The sequence below is a fragment of the Vulpes lagopus genome, chromosome 7 (assembly GCF_018345385.1).
Source record: "Vulpes lagopus strain Blue_001 chromosome 7, ASM1834538v1, whole genome shotgun sequence".
NCBI classification, from domain to species: Eukaryota; Metazoa; Chordata; class Mammalia; order Carnivora; family Canidae; genus Vulpes; species Vulpes lagopus.
The window spans coordinates 12664770-12685319 of record NC_054830.1 but is presented as its reverse complement, the minus strand read 5'-3'; the positions used below and the strand labels follow the sequence as shown (position 1 = coordinate 12685319).

General features: G+C 56.5%; 3 protein-coding genes across 4 annotated transcripts; 1 reads left to right on the top strand and 2 right to left on the bottom strand.

The window, feature by feature from the left end:
* Window positions 1-1718: 1718 nt before the first annotated feature.
* On the bottom strand, window positions 1719-9371 carry DDA1 (DET1 and DDB1 associated 1). Its single transcript, XM_041762755.1, has 5 exons — window positions 9246-9371; window positions 4778-4858; window positions 4489-4540; window positions 3576-3637; window positions 1719-2405 (listed from the first exon to the last, which is right to left on the bottom strand). The coding sequence occupies exons 1-5, from the start codon at window positions 9246-9248 to the stop codon at window positions 2295-2297; spliced, it is 309 nt and encodes a 102-aa protein (XP_041618689.1). The 5' UTR covers window positions 9249-9371; the 3' UTR covers window positions 1719-2294.
* A 1003-nt stretch (window positions 9372-10374) lies between these two features.
* MRPL34 (mitochondrial ribosomal protein L34) lies at window positions 10375-11510 on the bottom strand. Its single transcript, XM_041763785.1, has 2 exons — window positions 11290-11510; window positions 10375-11071 (listed from the first exon to the last, which is right to left on the bottom strand). The coding sequence occupies exons 1-2, from the start codon at window positions 11334-11336 to the stop codon at window positions 10858-10860; spliced, it is 261 nt and encodes an 86-aa protein (XP_041619719.1). The 5' UTR covers window positions 11337-11510; the 3' UTR covers window positions 10375-10857.
* A 1114-nt stretch (window positions 11511-12624) lies between these two features.
* ABHD8 (abhydrolase domain containing 8) lies at window positions 12625-20129 on the top strand. Of its 2 annotated transcripts, XM_041763783.1 has the most exons (6): window positions 12625-13457; window positions 14124-14232; window positions 14656-15400; window positions 17872-18042; window positions 18187-18403; window positions 19451-20129. In XM_041763783.1, exons 2-6 carry the CDS (start codon window positions 14193-14195, stop codon window positions 19619-19621), a joined length of 1344 nt encoding a protein of 447 aa, XP_041619717.1. In that variant the 5' UTR covers window positions 12625-13457; window positions 14124-14192; the 3' UTR covers window positions 19622-20129. The 2 variants fall into 2 exon arrangements, with proteins under 2 accessions (XP_041619717.1, XP_041619718.1); XM_041763784.1 differs by lacking the exon at window positions 14124-14232 and having other exon boundaries at window positions 12671-13457.
* The last annotated feature ends 421 nt before the right edge of the window (window positions 20130-20550 follow it).

Sequence of the window (20550 nt, the reverse complement as noted above, 5' to 3'; positions counted from 1 at the left end):
AAGTGTTGAACAGACTCAGCAGTTTGGGTGCCAGGCCTGGGTCCTGAGTTGGCCTTGGCCCTGTAGGGTGACAGGGGTGATACAGTCCTGTTGGCCCCACTTTCTGGCATAACTGCCTCCCCGGCTGCCATGAGGAGCCACATGCGGTGGAAAGAACTTGGGGTATATGAAAATCAGAAGGCACCTGGCACCCGCGTCTGGATGTTGAGGGGATGGCACTTGCAGGGATGGCATTGGGGAGCGGCCGCAACACCCTACCGTGGGTGGGGGTTGCTGTCAGACCCAGTTGCTGGGACTCTACTACTACCTCGTGTGGTCAGGGGGGGTGTGCAGCTCCTCCCACCCTCAAGCGTGTCCACAGCCAAAGGCTCCAAGCCTAGTGGGCCCTGCCAAGTGGCTGGGGGGTTCTGGGGGAGCCAGTGTGAGGAAGGGGCACTTTGGAGGGTTGTGAAAGAGAAACCAGGGTTCACCGGAGGCAGGAGAGCAGCCTGTGCAAAGGCACAGAGGTGTGGGAAGGCAGAGTTTGGTGTCTGAAGGAGCAGAGGAATAAGGGGCGGTCCCAAAGGCAGGTAAAGTGGACAAAGGCTGGCTGAGGAGCCCGCACTCAGGAGACCTCGGTGGTCCCTGGCTCTGGGACCCCTGCCTGAGCCACGGATTATGCTGACAGGAGACGAACCCAGTCTCTCAGGGGGAACCAGGGGGAGAGGCAAGGCCACCTGTTCCCACTGTCCTGTGGCCTTTGAAGCTAATAATTAGCAACACCACATGCCTGCCTAGCATCAGACCAAGCCCTGGGGCTGGAGATTCCAAGGCAACTGAGGGCCTCTGGGGACTTAGCCCACCAGAGCACCACCCAGGTCAGCTTGTATTTGTGACTGAAAGGACTCAACAGAGGTATTAAAAGCCACCCAGAGCTAGGAGGAAAAGCTCCTTGGCCCCAGGGCACACCTAGGTGGTGAACCCTAGAACCTTCCACCTGGGAGGCAACGGGTGGCCCATTCCTCCGGAGCAGTCTGGCTCAGTCAGCGCCCTCCACAGTGATAATCTGGGCTGGGTGCCCCCTAAGGCCTGGTATTCCTTCCAGCTCCATAGCCCAACCACTCATCTCCCCAAAAAGCCACAGCACTCAGCTCCCAGACATGGCCCCCACTTGAGACTGGTGCAGAGGGAGAAACAGAGCTCCCCCTGGCCCCAGGCCCAGTGTTCCAAGCCTCAAACCTTCTGCCTGGAGCCTGAACGCCCCCTAGGTCTCCAAGCTCAGGCCCAACTCAGCCTAGCTGACAGCCCACGAGTGGCTGTGGAACTCGCTGACCGACACAGCCCCTGGGCTGGGTGTTCCTTGCAGCTCCGTGCACCTCGTCTCTGAATCAGGTGCACTTGAGGCCAGGCCACCTGGGCTGTCTCCACAGTGGCTGGTGGGCATGCCACCCCGACCCAAGGCATCCAGGGTGCAGGTTGACCAGTTATGTCCTTGGCGACATGGACCATCTCTCAGGGGTGTCCTGGTCCTTTGGGACACCTTGCCAGGTGAGGCATGGGGGTGGGTCCAGACAGGTCTTGGCTCTGAGCGAGGGGGCCATGGCAGGCCCATGAGAGAATCCAGTGGGTCCCAGGGCCCTGGCACGTGGGGGCCCCTCTTGGCTCCTCTTGGTGATGACAAGTCGACTCTCAGTGGCTCCGTCCTCTGGGGCTGAGGCACACGGAGCAAAGACGCGAGGTCGAGTAGGAAAGATCCTTTTATTGGGGTGGACACGGAGCACGCACTAGTCCATGATAAAATGACTTAAGAGAAAGATCCGGAAATGCCGACTTCTCCCCCTGGCACACATTCAGAGCAAAGCCTGGGCACAGAATAGGTCCCAGCCAAGTCTTTAAGGCCCGGACTGGAGAGCAGGAGCAGGGAGAAAGGCTCCCACCCATGCTGCTGGGCCACAGCAGGGCCCTGGCTCTAGACCCTTGCAGACACGCTCTGGTTTTTCCGGAGGAGAACTGGAGGGGGGTGGGGGAGTAAAAGGGGGTTCTGGGTAGTGGGGTTTGTGAATAACAATGTTTTTTAAAAAGCATCTACCAACATCACACTACTGGGTCTGACGTCCCCTTTAACCATCGCTTGGTACATTTTACAGCATAAATAAAAACTCAAGGAAAATAAATACATCGGCTCCTATGAGGTTGGAAGTGGTATGGTCGGTCAGGTGTGGGTGGGCCGGTAGGGGCAGGGCAGGGGGCGCTTACACAAGGCGGGCGGGCGAGGAGCAGACAAGACAGGAGGCGCCTGTGGGGGAGTGAGAGTCTTAAGTGTCCTCATGCATGTCCGGGCTATCGGTCCGTGCGACCTTGCGGGGGGGTGCAGAGCTCTCACCCTCAAGGTCCACTTGCTCCTGGTCTCTCTTCTTTGCGGCGTTCTGAGAGGCACGGGAAAGGAGAGGGGGTGTTAAGTCTTCACTGGGGTGAGCTCCTGAAATCCTGTGTCTGGGCCTGGAGCAGGGCAGTCAATCCAGGGTCCCTCCTGCCCGCCAGACCTCCCTGCCCAGCCAGTCTGAGGGGCCGCCAGCCTGGGACTGCCAGGCACTTCCTGGGCACTGTGAGAAGTCACCACCGCTGGCAACGACCCACACCCCATCCAAAATACCTAGGGAAGCAAGCTGCCCAGCCAGGGCGGGCAGAGAGAACTCAGGAGCCACCCAGGGGAGACGTGCATTGCTGCAGAATAGGAAAGCAGGCCTGGGTGGGGAACTCTCCTTTCCAAGGTGGGAAGTAAGGTCTGTGGGGTAGGACTGGGTGGGCTAAGTAGCTTCAGATTTTCTGAGCAGTCACTTCGTCATGGGGTCCCCCTCCAGCCTGGCCCAGAGCAGGTCTCTGTCTCATGTTCAATGTTAGGCAAAAAAATCCCCAAACCGACTATGATGCAGAACAACACATGAACATCTTCATTCAAGAAAAAGAAAAACTGGGGGCTCCTGGGTAGCTGAGTCAGTTAAGTGTCTGCCTTCGGCTCAGGTCATGATCCGAAGATCCTGGGATAGAGCCCCACATCGGGGCTCAGCAGGGAGCCTGCTTCTCCCTCTCCCTCTGCCCCTCCCCCTCCACTCGTGCTCTGTCTCTCACATGCTCTCTCAAATAAATAAAATCTTTTTTAAAAAAAGTCCTGTGTCAGAAAGGAAGCCTCAGGGGAGTGGGGGTGCAGCTTCTCACCGCAACTATGCCTGCTTGTATCCCCTAAAGTTTTAACCATGTGTACGTTTCAGCACTGAACAGTGACTCTAGGTAATAATGCGGTCTACCTGCTGCCAGGGCCGCTCTGGCAGGCTGTGGGGAGCCAGGCCTCCATGGTACCCAGACCTTGGCACCCCCTGACAAGCCCCTGCCTGTCTCTGAGCACCAGAACCCTACAGCCTCCACGCAGCCATCCACTCCTCTGAAATGCTCTTCCCTCCCATGGCTGGCTTGGAAAACTCTGATTCAGCTACCAGACACCTGGTCCCCCAGCCACCTGTGTCCTTCTCCCACTTAAACCCCCGCTGCTGGCCACTACCATCCCCATGAGCTCTACCACCTGATCCCATGTGTCTTACCTTTTTGTCCCATTGCTGATGTAGGTAGCGCAAAAGGATGTTTGTCTTTTCTGTCACGATGACTGAGGAGAAAAGGCAGAGGAAGTTACAGGCAGAGGCTGCAGGTGACCCAGCCCCCACCCTGGCCTGCATTGCTCCTACCAGGACAGGTGCTCACCCCTCCCAGGTCTCCTGCCCACCTCTGCTCTGGGTGGCTTTGCTGGAACCCCAAGTCTGCATCCCACACACACAGGTTTTTGGGAAGCCTAGTGTTTTTGCTCCCAAATACATAGCTACTACCAGGGAACCGAGCCGGCTACTCCACCTGGGCCCTTGCTTTCTAGGGAGAGATCGAACCTTCTGCCACAAGTGGGATGCCACCCCCGGGTAGGGAAATGAGCCCCAGCACACAGGTCCAGGCAGACCAGGAACACAGATCTGTACAGCCAGGCCCCAGGGACCACAGAACCCACCATGCAGAGTTCAGGTAGATTCTTCTTCGCAATTAAATAAAACACAACCACGATAACCTTAATTAAGCTCTTCCTGCGCTGCAGGCTCTGGGCCTTTCTCTGCAGGTCCCTCTACCTGGTCGCCTCTACTTCCCTGAGTTGCCTGCCCCAGTCTGGGTGGGATCCCTCCCCACAGTACCCATCTCGGGGTCTGTGATGTGGTGCTGGTAGGGGACACCCAAACTTATGGGAGAGGAAGGGGAAAGGGCTGGTGAGCAGCAGATAAGGGCTAATGAGGGCCCTCTCGGGGGCTGGATGTGGATCCCAGCATGTGGAGATTAGGATGGTCCCAGAGAAAGCCAGGCTTCCCACTACTCCCCAGAGCTGGGAGCTGAGTGGCATCCCATAGGTCACCACCTGTGCTGCCCTGCGGCCCCTCCCCTCAGCAGCCAGGCTGAGACAGACTCATAGAGGCCACTTACTCTGTTCAGATGGGTACTCCCGGGTGGGCAGGTAGACTGAAGGACGCCGGTTCTGCAGGAGAGTTGGGGAGACATGGGTTAGGAGAGCACGCAGGCTGACTGGGGCCCCCTCACCCTTCAACTGGGCACCCACCCTCCAATGAAGATAGAACAATGTGCAAAGACGTTGGGCAGCACCTAGCTTAACAACCAGTCTCTGCTCCCCGCGAGACCCCAATGGGCTGTGCCCATCACCCCTTTCCCTCTGGCAGCTCCCCAACTGCTTCCAGTGCCCGGAGCACGCACTCACCGAAGCTTTGCACACAGAGTCAGCATGAAATCGACTAAAATTGCTTTTGTTGTAGACAGGCAGTCCTTTCAAAAAATCTGCCTAGAAGACAGGGAAGATGGTAAGTGAGACCAGGCACAGTTCAGGTCACCCCTGGAGTACTCATGAGACTGGGCTTCTGGGTGACTTCCAGTTTCCATCTTTGTGTTCTTCTGTTAAGTTTTCCAGAATGCTACCCTTAAGCTGGCTACCTGATGTGCATGCCATGGCGACCAGAAAAAAGTTAGGGGGCCCTGGGAGAAGTGAGCATTCTCTTTTGGGGTCCTTCCAACAGCCCTGTAACCAGGCGAGAGGCGGGAAAACTGAGGCTCAGAGAGGACAGACCGTTTGTTCAAAGTCAGGAACAAGCAGCAGGGTGGGAAGCTGGACCTGGACCCAGCCTCTATGCCTGCTGAATATTAAACTCCTGGTTTCAGGAGGCCCTGGTGGCTCAGCGGTTTAGCACCGCCTTCAGCTAAAGTGTGATCCTGGAGACCCAGTATCAAGTCCCGCGTTGGGCTCCCTGCGTGGAGCCTGCTTCTCCCTCTGCCTGCATCTCTGCCTCTCTCTCTGTCTCTCGTTAATAAATAAATAAAATCTTTAAAATAAAATAAAATAAACTCCTGGTTTCTTTTCCATTTATCCACCTTGGCCTGGATCTGGAATGGGAAAAACTCATCTATCCTTAAAAACCCTGTGAGCCAGAGTGATGAATAAACAGGGAGCAGGGCCTTGGGTAAAGGGGAGAGAGTGGCCAGGACACAGGCTGCGGCTCTACAGTAACCGGCTCTACAGTTCAGGATCAACTGAACTCCCAAGTCGTAAGAAAACTCAGAAATCCAAGTCTTAGTGTGCCGTCACCAGGTTGTTCAAGTTGGCTGGGCTTTTTATAAAATGCTGTGTAGACCAAAGCAAACAGGTCTGTGAACAGGGGTCAGCTCAGGGGCTGCTCCTGGGGCGCATGACCCAGAGGCCACTCCATGAAGGGGAGCGTGCCCTGTCCACGTGCGGAGCCTGGCCTCTCACGGGGAAGGCCAGATTCTGCAGATCCACAAGTCTGCCAGGAGCCAGCAACTGACTTCATTCACAGCCCTGACTCGTCAAAAGTCTTTTTGCACTGATACTCCGGCATGAGCTGGGCAAAAAAGGGCGAGGATTCTGAATGGGAAAGGCTCCGACTCTGCATAGGATGGGACTCTCAGCCATAAGATAGTGGCAATAAGGTCAATGAGAGCTATGTCCACCTCAAGAGACTGAGGCACTAGAGCCTGAGGATGCTCAGAGAGGAATGATGGCTGAGAGCCTGGGATAGGGAGTGACTTCTCAGCAGAACAGGAGGGCAACGCTGTCATCAGGCCTGGAGTGGGGCAGCTAGGGAGGGGTTCCCCAAATGGCCCGCCAAGGGCTGAAGTCACCACATAATAAAGATGAGGAAATTGAGGCCTTAGAAGGGTCACATGGTACTTGTCTGAGGTCACCCAGCCCCAACAAGAAAACAAGGAAGTAGACGGACCCAAGTTCACCCAACCTCAAGAAGCCAAGCTCTTTGTGTTACATGCCATGCCAGTGCCTCAGCTTCCCTGCCTGAAAACCAAGGGCCCAGAGCCCCTGCAGGCTACATTAACCCTGCTCTGGGACACCCATCCCCATACCTGAGCCCAAGCTAGGCAACCTCAGGGAAGCAGCTGTTCAGATGATCCCTCCCACCAGCCTCTAGGGCAAGCAGAAGCAGGTGTCCTCACCTCTGCAGGGCCCAGCCCTCGAAGAAGACCTACAGACCTACCACCCTGGAGCCAGCTGAAAGCCCCTCTAACTGGCCTCCTTCATCCCAGGACCCTTGCCCCAACTCCACCCCAGATTATGGGGCCAGCTTCATCCAGCCCGCAAGGTTTTCCTCAGGCTCCAACTACGTGTCAGGCCTGGCACCAGCCACAAGAGTGGCTCTTGGCCCTGGGAAGCATCTAGTACACAAGGACACAGGTGCGCATTAAAGAGCTGTGCAGTGACTACAGAGTGGCTATGAAGACAGGGTGCCGTGAGGTGATGTGTGAGACCCAGGACAGCACTGGGGAAAGATGTGGCTGATTTGGAGGGTCAGGAAGGGCTGCCCAGAGGCAGTGATGCAGGCACTGAGCCCTGAATGGTGAAGAGAGGTTCCCGTCCCTGTCAAAGCCCTCCACAGGTCTGGCTCGACTTGGCCTATGCTGTCCTCCTGCCACAAACCCCCTAGTCTCTGCTGGTGCTGTGCCTTCCTCCCAGAATGCCCCTCCTCTCCCCATATGGGAAACACCCACCAGCCGCTCCATCCAGCTCAAAATCCCCCTCTGCCTCTTTCCTCTCTCCACACCTTGGGGACCTCTGCCAGAGCCAAGATCACACCCCAGCGAGGTCATCTGTTGACACATCCACCTCCCTTGCTGGACTGACTGCTCCCTGAGGGCAGGGCAGGGCTGTCTCAATGCTGGACCCCTGGGAGGGCTCACATGGAGTGAGAGGTATAGAAGCCCCAAGCCCACAGTCAATCCTGGCCGGGCCCCTCACTGGCTGTATGACCTGGGGGGAGTGGCCTCCCAGCCTGGAAAGAGCTTCTCAGAGAGCTCCCTGGAAGGCCAGCTGTTACATCAATGTGTTTGTGCTGAATAAATGAATGAAGACAGTATGACTAGTACTTCCTGTCAACTAAGCAGGAAAACAAGGCCTTGGACACAGGGAAGGAATCCTCACTCCAGCCAGACAAATCCTAGCCACAGCTAGGCCCAGAAGCTGTCCACAGCCTCAGCAACACTCACTGAACATGTGTGTGCCATCCCTGGGGCAGGCAGCCCATAAGCGATCCAATCAAAGGGGGATGAAAAGAAAAGGTGTGTCAAGAGAGGAGACACAAAGGGCCTCCTGAAGTCAGGAGGGGATCCTCCGAGAAGGTGATGTTCACAGGAAGAACATTCCAGGCAGAAGAAGCAGCAGGTGCAAAGGGCCTGCGGTGGAAGGGACTTAGCAGTGTGAGGACAGGAAAACAAGGCCCGTATGGCTGAAGCTTGGAGAGGGAGGAGTGAAGAGGGTAGAGATGAGGTCACAAAGGTAGACAGGGGTCTTGGGGACTGAGGGGGAAGCTGGGGTTTCATCTGGGTTACAAGTAAGCCCTTAGAGTATCTTATATGCTAGAAAGTTGTATAATGAGATTTGTATTTTAAATTACAAGCTCCCTCTCGTTCCAGGTGAATTACAGACTGCCAACAGGGCAGGATGGAGGTAAGGAGATCAGGAGGTGGCTGGGACAGGCATCCAAGCAGAAGGTGGCAGTGCCTGGAGCAGGGCACACAACTGTGGATGAATTCATAATGCATTCGAGAGGCAAAGCCATTAGAACTTCTTACAGACTGGACATGGGGGATGAAGTTGCAGCAATGAATCAAGGACAACACCCAGACCTGGGGACCCCCAGGCTCAGAACCCACTTTCCTATCTCCTTCTTTTGCCTATCCCCCACCACATCCCATGAGCTCTGGGTTGTGGGCTGGGACTCTGGGTCCAGCGACAATGGCGTTTTGACCTGCCCTGACAAAAGCTTGCATCACCCGTCAGTCCTGGGGATGCCAAGTAGTGGGGGATGGGGGGGGCCTTGGGCACAAGTCTGATGTCCCACACTTTACAGGTTGGGGGACAGAACCCCAAAGAATCATTAGAGACAAACCCCAGGATGAGTAAATGGCCCAAACCGCTGGCATTATTCCCACTTCAAGATGGGAAGCCAGATGGGAGAAGATGCCTCAGGCCCCAAGTCACCCAGCTCATCTGTTGAGCGTTCACTGTCCTAAGCCCTTTATGACATCAGTTCTCTGAATTGTCACAACCCTATGAGGTCTGGACTACTGCTACCTCCATTTAACAGGGAAGAGGGCTGGGGACCCGAGAGATGAAGTTACTCCGTCCTCGGGGCAGGTCAGGGCCGGGAATCCTGGGGGTGGGATCAGGGCTCTGGGGGACCTGGGCAGTCTGTGATGTCGCACTTCCTTTGGCGACAAAGCCCCACATGTCACAATGTCAAGCCCCCTCCCCCGCCCCAACGCCCAGACCGGGCTCCCAAACCCTCCTGAACTGGAGAGACCCAGGCCGGGTAAGCCAAGGACTAGGCCTGAAACGGGGGTCTCGGGGGACCCCGTCCCCACCCCCACCGATTTCCGGGGGACCAGCGACCCGGAAATGAATGGATTGTCAGGGCCTGGAAGCCTAGATGGGGTCAGGGGTCGGAGAGAGGAGCCGGGGCGGGGTCAGCAGGAAGCTCACAGCAGGGTCCCAAGGTTGAAGGTTATAGGGCAGAGCGAGGGGCGGGGCGGGGCCTGAGGGGGCCGGGCAGGGAGGTGAGGGGCTTCAGGGATTACTAGAGGTGGGTGGGCCCGCGGCGCCATTTTGTCGAAGGGAGGGGAAGTACGGGCCCGGCAGCCTCTCTCACCATCTTCTGTTTCCTCCGTCGCTGCCTCAGCCACCGCCTCAGCCGCCGCCGCCGCCACCACAGCCGCCTTCTTAGCCGCCGCCGCACAGTAACTTCCAGCCACGGCACAGCGCACACTGATGGCGCCGCCGCCCCCCCTCATTGGCCTGCCTTCTAGCCCCGCCTCCAAAGTAGCGGCCTCTGCGCACTCCCATTGGCCAGATCCCGTAAGTCACGCGTCCATTGGCCACCCCACCTCCTCCCTTTGTGGTCAAGTTCGGTTGAGGAAGCAAAACCCCGCCCGGGAATTGGAAGCGAAGGCAGCAAAATCCGGAAGTGGGCGGAGGCCCTGTCCCCGAGGCCTCTTGGGACTTGTAGTCCACAACTCCGGGAGTTCCGCAGGTCTCTTCTTTTTCTAGTGTTTACTTCACTTTTTAATATGGTGTGTCATGCAATTTGCACAGCAGCCCCGGAAGAGAGGGACCTACCGCAACACTCCCAGCATCCTCCGCAGAATCCGAACCCTAGGTTTTCGGCATATCTAAACTGCTCTGTACTTGCTGCTTCCTCTTTGAATTGACAGCTCAGATTCTCTTGTTCATATGCCCCTGTGGCTCCCCAGCCACCCAAGGACCCAGTCTCATTCCTTTGGCCCCGAATTTTGGGACCCTCCGGGCCTTTCTCATCCACCTTTTATCCTGACCCCTGGATCTAATCCTTTCTCCCTTTGGGCCCTCCCAGGTCCTGCTAACCGCTTCCAGGAAGCCTTCTGTAACTACGTTCTTCCAAATCCGAGCCAAGCAAAACTTCCTCTGGGCTCCCATGGCCCTCACAATCCTCTTCTCAGCCCTGACTACTTTGTCTCCAAACTGCCTTTAAGTTTGAAGACAGCAAGGTCAGACAAGGACCCAGCACCCAGTACCTAGGAAGCACTCAAAAGTTCTAAGTGGAAGCTACTGAGTATTATTATTCCAACAATGAGGCCAAGGGGAAATAAGCACCTCATTTCATAGGAGCCAAATAAGCCTGAGGGCCAAGGCCTTGCTTAAGGTCACACAACCCATCCCCAAGGAGCAGGGGGATTCACACCCCAACTCCCCACAAGACCCCCAAGACCTGTGAAAAGTAATGACGTAAATAAGAAAAAATGGAAATTTCAACATTTATTAGGCAATGATATTAAGGAATTCTTAACCACTTTTTTTTGGTGTGTAAAGTTTTGTGATTATGTCTTTAAGAGCCCTTTTCTTGGGAGAGATGCATTCTGAAATACTTAAGAAATAACCCAATGTCTGAGATCTGCTCTCAAATAACACAGGAGGGCGCAGGTGGGTTGTGGGTAACTGGTGGTGAGAGCCATGAACAGAATCCACGGGGTTCACTGGTGACCACTACTGTATGTCCGGAATTCTTCCTAATTCAGTATCGTGGAAAGAGACTTGGCAAGGTCTGAGCTCCTGCTTCTACTTTCGGTGCAACCCTAGACTTCTCCCCAGTTCGAGGAGCGCTCATGTCTGAGTTGTCCCAGCTCCCCACCAAAACAAGAGCAGGAGAGGTTCCAGGAAGGAGAAATGCTCCAATGGGGCGGGGCCGTGGGGGGCGGGAGAGGGTCCCGCCCGCAGCTTCGCGCTCCTCAGTGGCTCAGCGACTTGCGGCCTTTGAGCATGCGGCGAAGGATGACCTGGACGCCGGCTGGCGTGCTCAGGCGCCGGATCCAGCCGTGTTTGTGCTTGCGTTTGATGTTGCTCGGCTGATACTCGTTGCCACGCGCCTTACCCCGGTTCTGCTGTGTGGCGAGGAGTCCCCAGGCGTCGGGAAGCCCGGGCCAGGCCCGGGGCTGGAGCCACCTGCGGGGACGGGGGCAGGGCGGAGAGACGGCGAGAAAGGTCAGAGGGGGCGCTCCGTCCCTAACCCTAACCTCTTGGAGCCTCGGCGCCCCGGCCCGTGCCGGGACGGAGCAAAGGCGCGAGGCGTTGGCAAGTCGTGTTGTCGGTCAACAGCAGACACCAGCCCCCGACACCGCCCTTGTTCCCGGATTTGGGGAAGGGTCCCCGTGGGGACTCACCCGACGCGACCCAACTGGCGACCTACGGATCCCATCAGGAGAGCCATGTCCGGCCGCCGGGCGCGACGTCCTCGCGCCAGCTATTCCAAAGTGAATAGGCTCCGCAGCTGCGTTAACGAAAACTCCTGGGAAACGTAGTTTGTCCTACGCGGAGCCCGCGTGGCCGCCGGGCCCTCCAGGAGTGGTCGTTCTGCGCCTGCGTCGCATCGGCGGGAGCGTCCTTCTCCGCAAGGGCGTGTAGGTCCTCACGCCGGCCAGCAGGTGGCAGGCGAACGACACCCTTTAGGCATGCGCGTGCGTAGAAGACGTTGTGTCCCGAGGTCCGCTGGGAACTGTGGTTCCTTCTCCTGCCGACCGGCAGAGGGTGCCCGGAGGTGACCGTGGCGCAGCTGGTGGCAGCCTCAGGAAACGGCTGGTCGAGCCTCCTTCCCCCAGCAGGCGGCAGGCAGATGGCACGCAGCTGGCTGGCAGCTCTTCTCTGGGCCCAGCCAAGTCTCTGCTCCTTGGCGGGGAGCCCAGGAGACCTAAGTCGGGGTTGCCTGGATGTCCTTGGGGTGGTCCCTGCTTCTCTCGGGGATTCGGTTTCTCAATCTAAACCTCATGTGTTGCAAGCTTGCCCTTGGTGGTACCTCCACTCGAGCTCTAGAAAAATTTTTCTAATACTCAGAGCCCCTTCCCCCCTCTCACCGCCTCTACAGCTCCTCGTTGCCCCAGGGAAGATATTCAGCTCCTCTGGCAAGCATATGAAGCCCTGTATACACACACACACTAAATTTCAGCCACACCCTCCTATGCCTGATTCTTTATTCATCCTTTAAAATCCTCGGATTTTTTTCCTCTCCCCCAGCCCCATCTCTCCCTATGACCCAACCCTATGATTCTCCCCAGACTCCCCCAAAAGTCTAGGTGGGCCTTCAGGGGGGCCAGGCTTGTGGCTGAGTCTCTGCAGGGGCCCCAGAATCTCCCAACTTGGAGGGCGGGGGGGTGGGGGGTGGTTTCTGCATGAATCAACTGTAGTCTTCCTGGAGCACCCTGAGTGGGCAAGAGTGGGAGGTGGGACCTAATCCAGCTCTGGCAGCAAATTCCAGGAGTTGGGAGTGGGCAAGGAACGGTTAACCCCTTGTCCTCTGAAGCCCATCCTACCTGCACCATCACTTAGCAAACCCAGTACAGCATTATACCACTAACCCAGTACGATAACGCCAATGGTGTATTGAGCACTTATTGCGCTGGGTGTTTTTACCTGCATAGCAAATTCACGAAGGGATCAATTTCACAGAGAAATAAGTGGAGTCTCGGAGAAGGGGTTTGGCCAAGGTCACTATCAACGAAGGGCAGAAGCTGGATTTGAACCTTGGGATCTCTGACTCCGGCTGACACCACAGAGTCACCGGTTAGATTGGCCGATCTGGGAAACTCCAATTCCCTAATTACTCAGAGCTTCAAGTCGTCTGTTTAAAGGTTTAACGAGTAACGACTTCCAGGACTTGATGCCACACAGCCGTGGTTTTAAGTTCCGCCTCTGCCCCGCAGCCCCCCACCCCCCGACCCCGCCCTTGCCTTGTGACCTTGTGGCCTTTATGAGCCTCAGTTTCCCCACCCGAAATTGGAAAGATCTGGGAGTCTCTAGAACGGGAAGGTCAGCACAGACAGGATTATGGGGTCCCGGTTTGGAGGGCACAAAGCAGGTCGGAGGCAGGGCTAGACGAGGGGCATCCCATTCGCAGTAAGGGGCTCCGGCTGCTCTCCCCCCAGGGCTCCGCAGACCCGTCTGGGACCCCTTCTCGGCCCTGGGCCAGGCCCAATCCCTCCCTCCACCTCGGTAAGCCTCTGAAGGGGGTGGGGCCGTTGCTCCCTGAGCCCGCCTCCATCCCGGAGCTCCCGCCTAGGATTTGCAGTCTAACTAGGCCAGGACACTTCTCGGCTTTGATTGGTCTAGACGCCCATCCGTCGCCGTACGACCCCTCCCCCCGGGGAGAGACTTAAAGGGCCGGCTCTCTCGGCGGCCGCGGGATGCCCCCGCGCTGACCGCCTTGGGCCCGAGCCTGCCCGCGTAGACGCGGCTGGTTCGACCCCGTGCCACCATGTAAAACGGCGCCGCAGGCGGACGCTGGCTTCCCCGCCCGGGACCCCTCCGCCCTGCCCCGGGCTACGGGGCCCTCGATGAGGTGAGCGGGGAGTGGGCTCCGGCGGGGGGCATCGAGGTCCCTGGGGCTTCCACTTAGGAAGGGGGTGTGCACAAAGCCAGTGCTCCGGCTCTTAGGAAGCCGCGGAGCCCCAGTGGCTGCGACCCCGCCGCAAGGCTTCCTAGCACCGGAGAGGCAGGGATCTGGCTCTGGGGAGGGGACCTGGCGTGGCGCATCTGCGTCCCCCTCCGCAATCCGGGGCTGGGATTCCACTGGAGTGGGGGGCGCGACCTGCCTCCCCTGTATCACCGAGTACGGGCCTGGCCGTGCCTTCGGCGTGTCTCATCCCCGCGGAGCCCAGGATGGGGACGGGGGAGGGGTCGGTCCCATCTCCAGGCCCTAGACAATGGGGGTGCGCTGCACGGGTATCCCCCTTGAGTTATGTAACTGCCTGTGGTTGCCATGGACACGGGGTGGGTGGCCCAGGGAGCAGGATAGAGGCCTGGAGGGGCCCCCAAGGGGGGCTTTACCTTCTCCATCCTCATCTCCACCTTTGGGGATTGTGTGTCAGACCCCCGGAAGTCAGGGTACCGACATGGGTACAGATAGTCTGGGCTTCCGCTTGTCCGTCTGTGTTATTGATCCAGTCTGGGTCTTGCGGAGCTGGACAAGGCCTTCTGGAACTCAGTCCCTAACCCCCTTGCCCAGGGCCTCACCTTTCAGGAGCCAGGTTCCCAGACCTGGGATGGGGGCTCATTGGAATCTGCACCTTCCCAGATGCCTTCAGAGGCAGTCAGAATGTGCCCATTTGGTGAAAGTAAGTTAATGAGAATGTGCAAGAATGGATGGATGGATGGATGGATGGATGAATGAATATGTGGGTTATGAAAGCCATCGCTGCTATAACCTGGAACTGGAGGGGGTCCTCATATGCCACAATGTCTCCTCCTAAAGAAGCAGTGCTTGACTATACCACCTTCCCTATGGACACCTCTTGGGGTCAGCCATAGCCAGGTCCTTCTCTCTAGGATAAGCTAGGAGGGTGGCCGACCAGCATGCAGGCACTGGCTAGACAAAATACCTCTGTGCTTGGCTGGCTCTGGCCCTCCAAAAACTTGGAGCCCAGAAGGCGCCCCCCTGGTGCAGCTCACCTGACCCATGTGCAGGGATTGAGTGCTGTGGGGGTGGAGGGCTCCTCATTTATTAGTGGCCTCTGAGATGGCTGTGGCACTACTTGCAGGACACACCATGCTGACTGGGGTGACGGACGGGATCTTCTGCTGCCTGCTAGGCACACCACCCAACGCTGTGGGGCCGCTGGAGAGCGTCGAGTCCAGTGATGGCTACACGTTTGTGGAGGTCAAGCCTGGCCGTGTGCTGAGGGTGAAGCATGCTGGGCCTGCTCCGTCGCCTAATCCACCACCACTTCCAGATGCTGCCCACGGGGACCGGTCTGGCCTGGTCCGCTGCCAGCGCCGAATTACCGTGTACCGCAACGGGCGGTTACTGGTGGAGAACCTGGGCCGGGCACCTCGAGCTGACCTCCTGCATGGGCAGAATGGCTCTGGCGAGCCACCGGCCGCCCTAGAGGTGGAGCTGGCCGACCCAGCAGGCAGCGATAGCCGCTCGGGCTCAGGCAGTGCTGGAAGTGGCAGTGGTGGCCGGCGGCGGCGAGCCCGGCGCCCCAAGCGCACCATCCACATTGACTGTGAGAAGCGCATCACGAGCTGCAAAGGTGCCCAGGCCGACGTGGTGCTCTTTTTCATCCACGGCGTTGGCGGCTCCCTGGCCATCTGGAAGGAGCAGCTGGACTTCTTTGTGCGCCTGGGCTATGAGGTGGTGGCACCCGATCTGGCCGGTCACGGGGCCAGCTCGGCACCCCAGGTGGCCGCAGCCTACACCTTCTATGCGCTGGCAGAGGACATGCGTGCCATCTTCAAGCGTTATGCCAAGAAGCGAAATGTGCTCATTGGGCATTCCTACGGGTAAGCCAATGCTGGGGTGGGGGTGAGGGTGAGGGGTGGCAGGTGGCAGGGACTGGACACCCACTTGCCATCACTGATTTCTCTCTTTGAACGCTCTCATTAACATCTGTAACAAGATAGGGATTCCCGCCACCTCTGCTATTGTTTCATACCATTTTATTTTTTTTTATTTTTTTATTTTTAATTTTTATTTATTTATGATAGTCACACAGAGAGAGAGAGAGAGAGAGGCAGAGACACAGGCAGAGGGAGAAGCAGGCTCCCTGCAGGGAGCCCGACGTAGGATTTGATCCCGGATCTCCAGGATCGCGCCCTGGGCCAAAGGCAGGCGCCAAACCGCTGCGCCACCCAGGGATCCCTGTTTCATACCATTTTAAAGCAGTGTTTCTCAGCCCCGACACTACTGAAATTTTGGGTTAGGTCATTCCTCTCTGTGAGGGGCTTTCCTGTGCACTCTAGGATGTTGAGCAGCATCCCTAGCCTCTACCCACCGGTTGCTGCTGGCACAATGACCTAGTGATGGTCACAATAATCAAAAGTATCCTCCAAAAAAAAAAAAAGAAGAGAGAGAGAGAGAGAAGTATCTTCAGATACTGCTCTAGGTTCCCTGGCAGTCAGAATCATACCTGGCTGAGAACCACTGTCTTTTAAGTTCAAAAATCACTTGTTCTGGAGATACCAAGGCCTCCAAGGAAGGGCTAATTAGAATCCCGTAAAGTCTTTTTACAAGGGCACTGGTTGCTCTAATTCACTCCCCCTTAAAGGGGTGATAGATAATACCATTTAGCATTTAGGTGAGTGCCCACTGCTTTGAAGACTCTGTGCCTGGGTGCCTGACCATTGCCAACTGGTACCATTTTCTCTCTTACCCAGGAAGAAAGGCAGGATCTGATCAGTCAGCTACTTTTTTTTTTTAATGCTTTATTTTTAAATATTTTTAAAATATTTATTCATGAGAGACACAGAGAGAGGCAGAGACATAGGCAGAGGGAGAAGCAGGCTCCCTGCAGGAAGCCTGATGTGGGACTCAATTCCAGGACTCCAGGATCATGCCCTGGGCCAAAAACAGACACTCAACCACTGACCCAAATCAGGTGTCCCTGAGCCAGCTACTTTGAGAACCACTGTTTTAGAAGTGTAGCCCATGCAATTAGACAAGAGAAAGAAATGTTACATATATTTCTGAAAGGAAGCCAGGCTGGGTACTAACATAGCTCCTCTTTGTTCATATGAGAACACCCCCAAAAGTAGATGCTTATGCTAAATGTTTCCTTCAATTAAATGAGCACCTATCTGTGGTAGTTCCTGTGACCCCATAACAATGCTATGAGGACAGCCCAGTTACCATTTCACAGATGTGGAAACGGAAGTTCAGGGAGGTTAAGCAATCTGTCCAAGGGCACCTAGGGAGTCACTGGTACAGTTAAGTCCACCTGACTCCTGCTTGCATCCTGTCCCTCTTTACAGCCAGGGTTGGCAAATTTTTTCTTTTTTACAAATGCATTCTTTTTTAAAGATTCTATTTATTTATTCATGAGAGACACAAAGAGGGAGAGAAAGAGAGGCAGAGACACAGGCAGAGGGAGAAGCAGGCTCCATGTAGGGAACGTGATGTGGGACTTGATTCCCGGGTCTTCAGGATCACGCCCTGGGCTGAAGGCGGCGCTAAACTGCTGAGCCACCCGGGCTGCCTGGCAAATTTTTTCTTAATGGGCCAGGTAGTAAATATTTGAGGTTTCTAGGACATATGGTCGTCTCTGTTGGAGCTTCACAACTCTACTGTCATAGCAAAAAAGCAGCCATAATTGTAAACAAATGGGTGTGGCTGTCTTCCAATAAAACTTTATTTACTAAAAAAAAAAAAAAAAACTTTATTTACTAAATAATTTACAAATTTACAAAATGATAAACTTAGTTTAGATAAACCAAATGGCTAGCAGCACAGGCCGTTTGCCAAATGAACCCGGCTTTAGAGGGACTGAGGAGCTGGACCCTGGGGGCTCTTCAGGCTGCACCTTTCTGCCCTGCATAAGGCAGACTGATGTGCCATGCCCAGAGGCCAGAGACAGAGGATCCTTATGGGGAAGGGATGAGTAGGAAATAAGGACGTTCTCTGAGAAACCAGAGTCACAGTGTGATTGGATTGCTTTCTTAACAATGACAATAAGTAATTCTTACCCCTTTGGGGGTCATAGCAGCTTTGAGGATCTGATGAAAGTTCTGGATTTGGATCTTCTCTCCAAAAAGAAGGAAAAAAATTCACTCTCAACATATACAGTCTGATATTTGGGGGCACTCAAGATGCCCCACCCATCCCTCACTCCCATCTGGTGCCTGTTCTGGCTCCAGGGGAAGGATATTGGCTCTCAAGGACCTGTCTCTGGGTGAGGGGAGGGCATTAACTCCCTCATTGCCTGTATCCTGCTGACCACCACCCTTCAACCCTCCCGTCACCCACTACCCACCGGCAGTGTCTCCTTCTGCACTTTCCTGGCACATGAGTACCCAGACCTGGTGCACAAGGTAATCATGATCAACGGCGGGGGTCCCACAGCATTGGAACCCAGCTTCTGTTCCATCTTCAACATGCCCACGTGTGTCCTGCACTGCCTGTCACCTTGCCTGGCTTGGAGCTTTCTCAAGTGAGTCACCCCAGCCCTGGCAGACTCTGGCATCTCCCTGAGTTGGGTGGGAGGGGAGGCTGTATTGCTGCTGGGACGGGTATTGGGGGCACCCCTGGTGGCCAAGCTGGCACGAGGGCTCCAGGCGTGCCTCCCCACCACCAGGGCTGGCTTCGCCCGCCAAGGAGCCAAAGAGAAGCAGCTGCTGAAGGAAGGCAATGCGTTCAATGTGTCATCCTTCGTTCTGCGAGCTATGATGAGTGGCCAGTACTGGCCTGAAGGTGACGAGGTCTACCATGCTGAGCTCACTGTGCCCGTCCTGCTCGTTCATGGCATGCACGACAAGTTTGTGCCCGTGGAGGAAGACCAGCGCATGGCCGAGGTAGGGCCTTGGCACCTGAGCCACCACACCCCCCAAGTCCCCTGCTCATGCACCCCTGGAGGATTCTGCTGGTGCTCCAGCCCCAGGGAAGGGAAAGCTTAGATTGAGAGTGGAATCCAGAATGTGGGGCTGCCCTGAACGGGAATTAGGATTCTGTGCTTTCCCCATTGTACATCAAAGGTACTCTTCACAGCTGGGATTTGTGTAAGTGACCAGGGACACTACATAATTCTGGGAGAGGGTGGGTCAGAGGATCTTTAGATCAGAGACTACCAAGAAAGTGTTTTGGGATCCGCAGCCCTTGGAATAGCTCTGGACCAGCAGTTCTTAACCAGCAGGGATTCTAAACCCCAGGGGACATTGGAAATATCTGCAGACTTTTTTGGTTTTCACGAATGGGGAGGAGGGGCTTCTGGTATATAGTGGGTGGATGCCAGGGATGCCGCTCAACATCCTTTAATGAACAGAATGGCTCCACAGCAAAGGATGTTCCCACTCCAAGTGTCAGTAATGCCAAGGTCGAGAACCCTGGCATGAGAGACCTTGTCTTCCTCTCTCAGTGGTTTTCACCCAGTGGTGAATTTGCTCCCTAGGGATATCCAGCAAGGTCTGAAGACATTTTAAGTTATCACATTGTGCAGTGGGGGGCATGGGACACTGCTACTGGCATCTAGTGGTTCAAGGCCAGGGTGCTGCTCAACATCCCACAGTACAAGGGGCAGTGCCCCCCCCTCTGCCCCCCCCCAATGATGATCCTGCCCTATATGTCAATAGGTTGAGAAATCCTGCTCTGGATATATTGTAGTCACGTCATAAATGTTGAATGAATATTGAGTTGAGCTCCACTGGGGCAACAGGCTGTCCTCCAGCTCCCCCTTGGGTGGAAGTAGAGGGATGAAGGGTAGACCACAGGAGGGACTTCCTAAGGCTGCAGGTCCGGTGTGGATGGGCTTGGGTATCCCAGGGCAGCCTGGCCCCCCACGGCACCATTCTGCCTTTGCCACCCTAAAGCTGTGCCTTCCCATCCGCCCTACCCCTCCCCCCAAGATCCTGCTCCTGGCCTTCCTGAAGCTCATTGATGAAGGCAGCCACATGGTGATGCTGGAGTGTCCGGAGACGGTCAACACGCTGCTCCACGAATTCCTGCTCTGGGAGCCCGAGCCCTCGCCCAAGGCCCTGCCCGAGCCCCTGCCCGCGCCCCTGGAAGAGAAGAAGTAGCCGCTGGGCCGGCCGGGCATCGCTTGGTGAGCCGAGGAGCAGCAGGAGGAAGCCAGGAGCCGCCCCACGGCCGCAGCGCGGACCACCCGGGCGGGCTGTTCGCTCCGGTGGGCGGAGTCAGGCCAGGGGGACGCCCCCAGGCCAGCTGGGTAGGGCATGGCATTCTCGGGAGCCCCGTGGATACACACCGCTCTCCGCTTCCATCCTGCCGGACCCATCGGGGGGTTGGGGCCGGGGCCGGAACCCCCGTGGAGGTGACCTTGTACAGAAGCCCCTGCCTCTCAACGCCACGGCCGAGGCAGGCCCCCCACCCCGCTCTGTCTTCCGTGTCAGCCGTGCTTGATCCTGGGACCCTAGCGGCCCCGCCTCGTTGCCCGAGCCCCTCCCCACCCCCCAGTTCTTGGCGCTGGGAGCTACTGTTGCCCAAGGGGGGGAGGGATAGGGGGGCTGGCGCCACCGAACCTGCACATCTCAACTTGTAACTCAATAAAAAGAAGTGACAATCTGAGTCTCCGCACCTGTGCTGGGTGACCGCAGGGCAGGGCCGTCGTGAGCCTGTTTCCCCACCTGCAGCCCGGGCTGATGCGGGCGCCACCCCCTCAGGGCTGACTCGCCAAGCGAGGGCGTTGGCCGGCCAGGCTCGCTTCCGAGTTCCCGCTCCCTCCCTCAGAACACAGGGGCTGCTTGGGCAGGATTCCCGGAGCAGAGGCAGATGGTGAGCTCCTGTCCCTGGAAGGCAGGAAGCCGTCCAACTGAGGTTCATACAGCGGTTAAGATGAGGATCAGTAGATGTTGCATGGGTTGGAGAGGCTATAATTGAGTGCCACCTGTATACGAAGCCCTGTGCCAAGTGCCTGGCACCATCCGTTCATTGAATCCCTTCTATCCCATGCCACTCAGCAAGTTGGTACCTCTTACTATCCCATTTT

Excerpts from the sequence above, each read along its gene's own strand:
- DDA1 (XM_041762755.1), bottom strand. Across the intron at positions 3,638-4,488 it reads GGAGTACCCATCTGAACAGA|TCATCGTGACAGAAAAGACA; the intron begins GTAAGTGGCCTC and ends TTTTCTCCTCAG. Across the intron at positions 2,406-3,575 it reads ATCAGCAATGGGACAAAAAG|AACGCCGCAAAGAAGAGAGA; the intron begins GTAAGACACATG and ends CGTGCCTCTCAG.
- ABHD8 (XM_041763783.1), top strand. The coding sequence starts at position 14,193 with ATGCCTTCAGAGGCAGTCAGAATGTGCCCATTTGGTGAAA. Across the intron at positions 14,233-14,655 it reads AATGTGCCCATTTGGTGAAA|GACACACCATGCTGACTGGG; the intron begins GTAAGTTAATGA and ends CACTACTTGCAG. Across the intron at positions 18,043-18,186 it reads CTGGCTTGGAGCTTTCTCAA|GGCTGGCTTCGCCCGCCAAG; the intron begins GTGAGTCACCCC and ends CCCCACCACCAG.
- MRPL34 (XM_041763785.1), bottom strand. The coding sequence starts at position 11,336 with ATGGCTCTCCTGATGGGATCCGTAGGTCGCCAGTTGGGTCGCGTCGG. Across the intron at positions 11,072-11,289 it reads CGCCAGTTGGGTCGCGTCGG|GTGGCTCCAGCCCCGGGCCT; the intron begins GTGAGTCCCCAC and ends CCGTCCCCGCAG.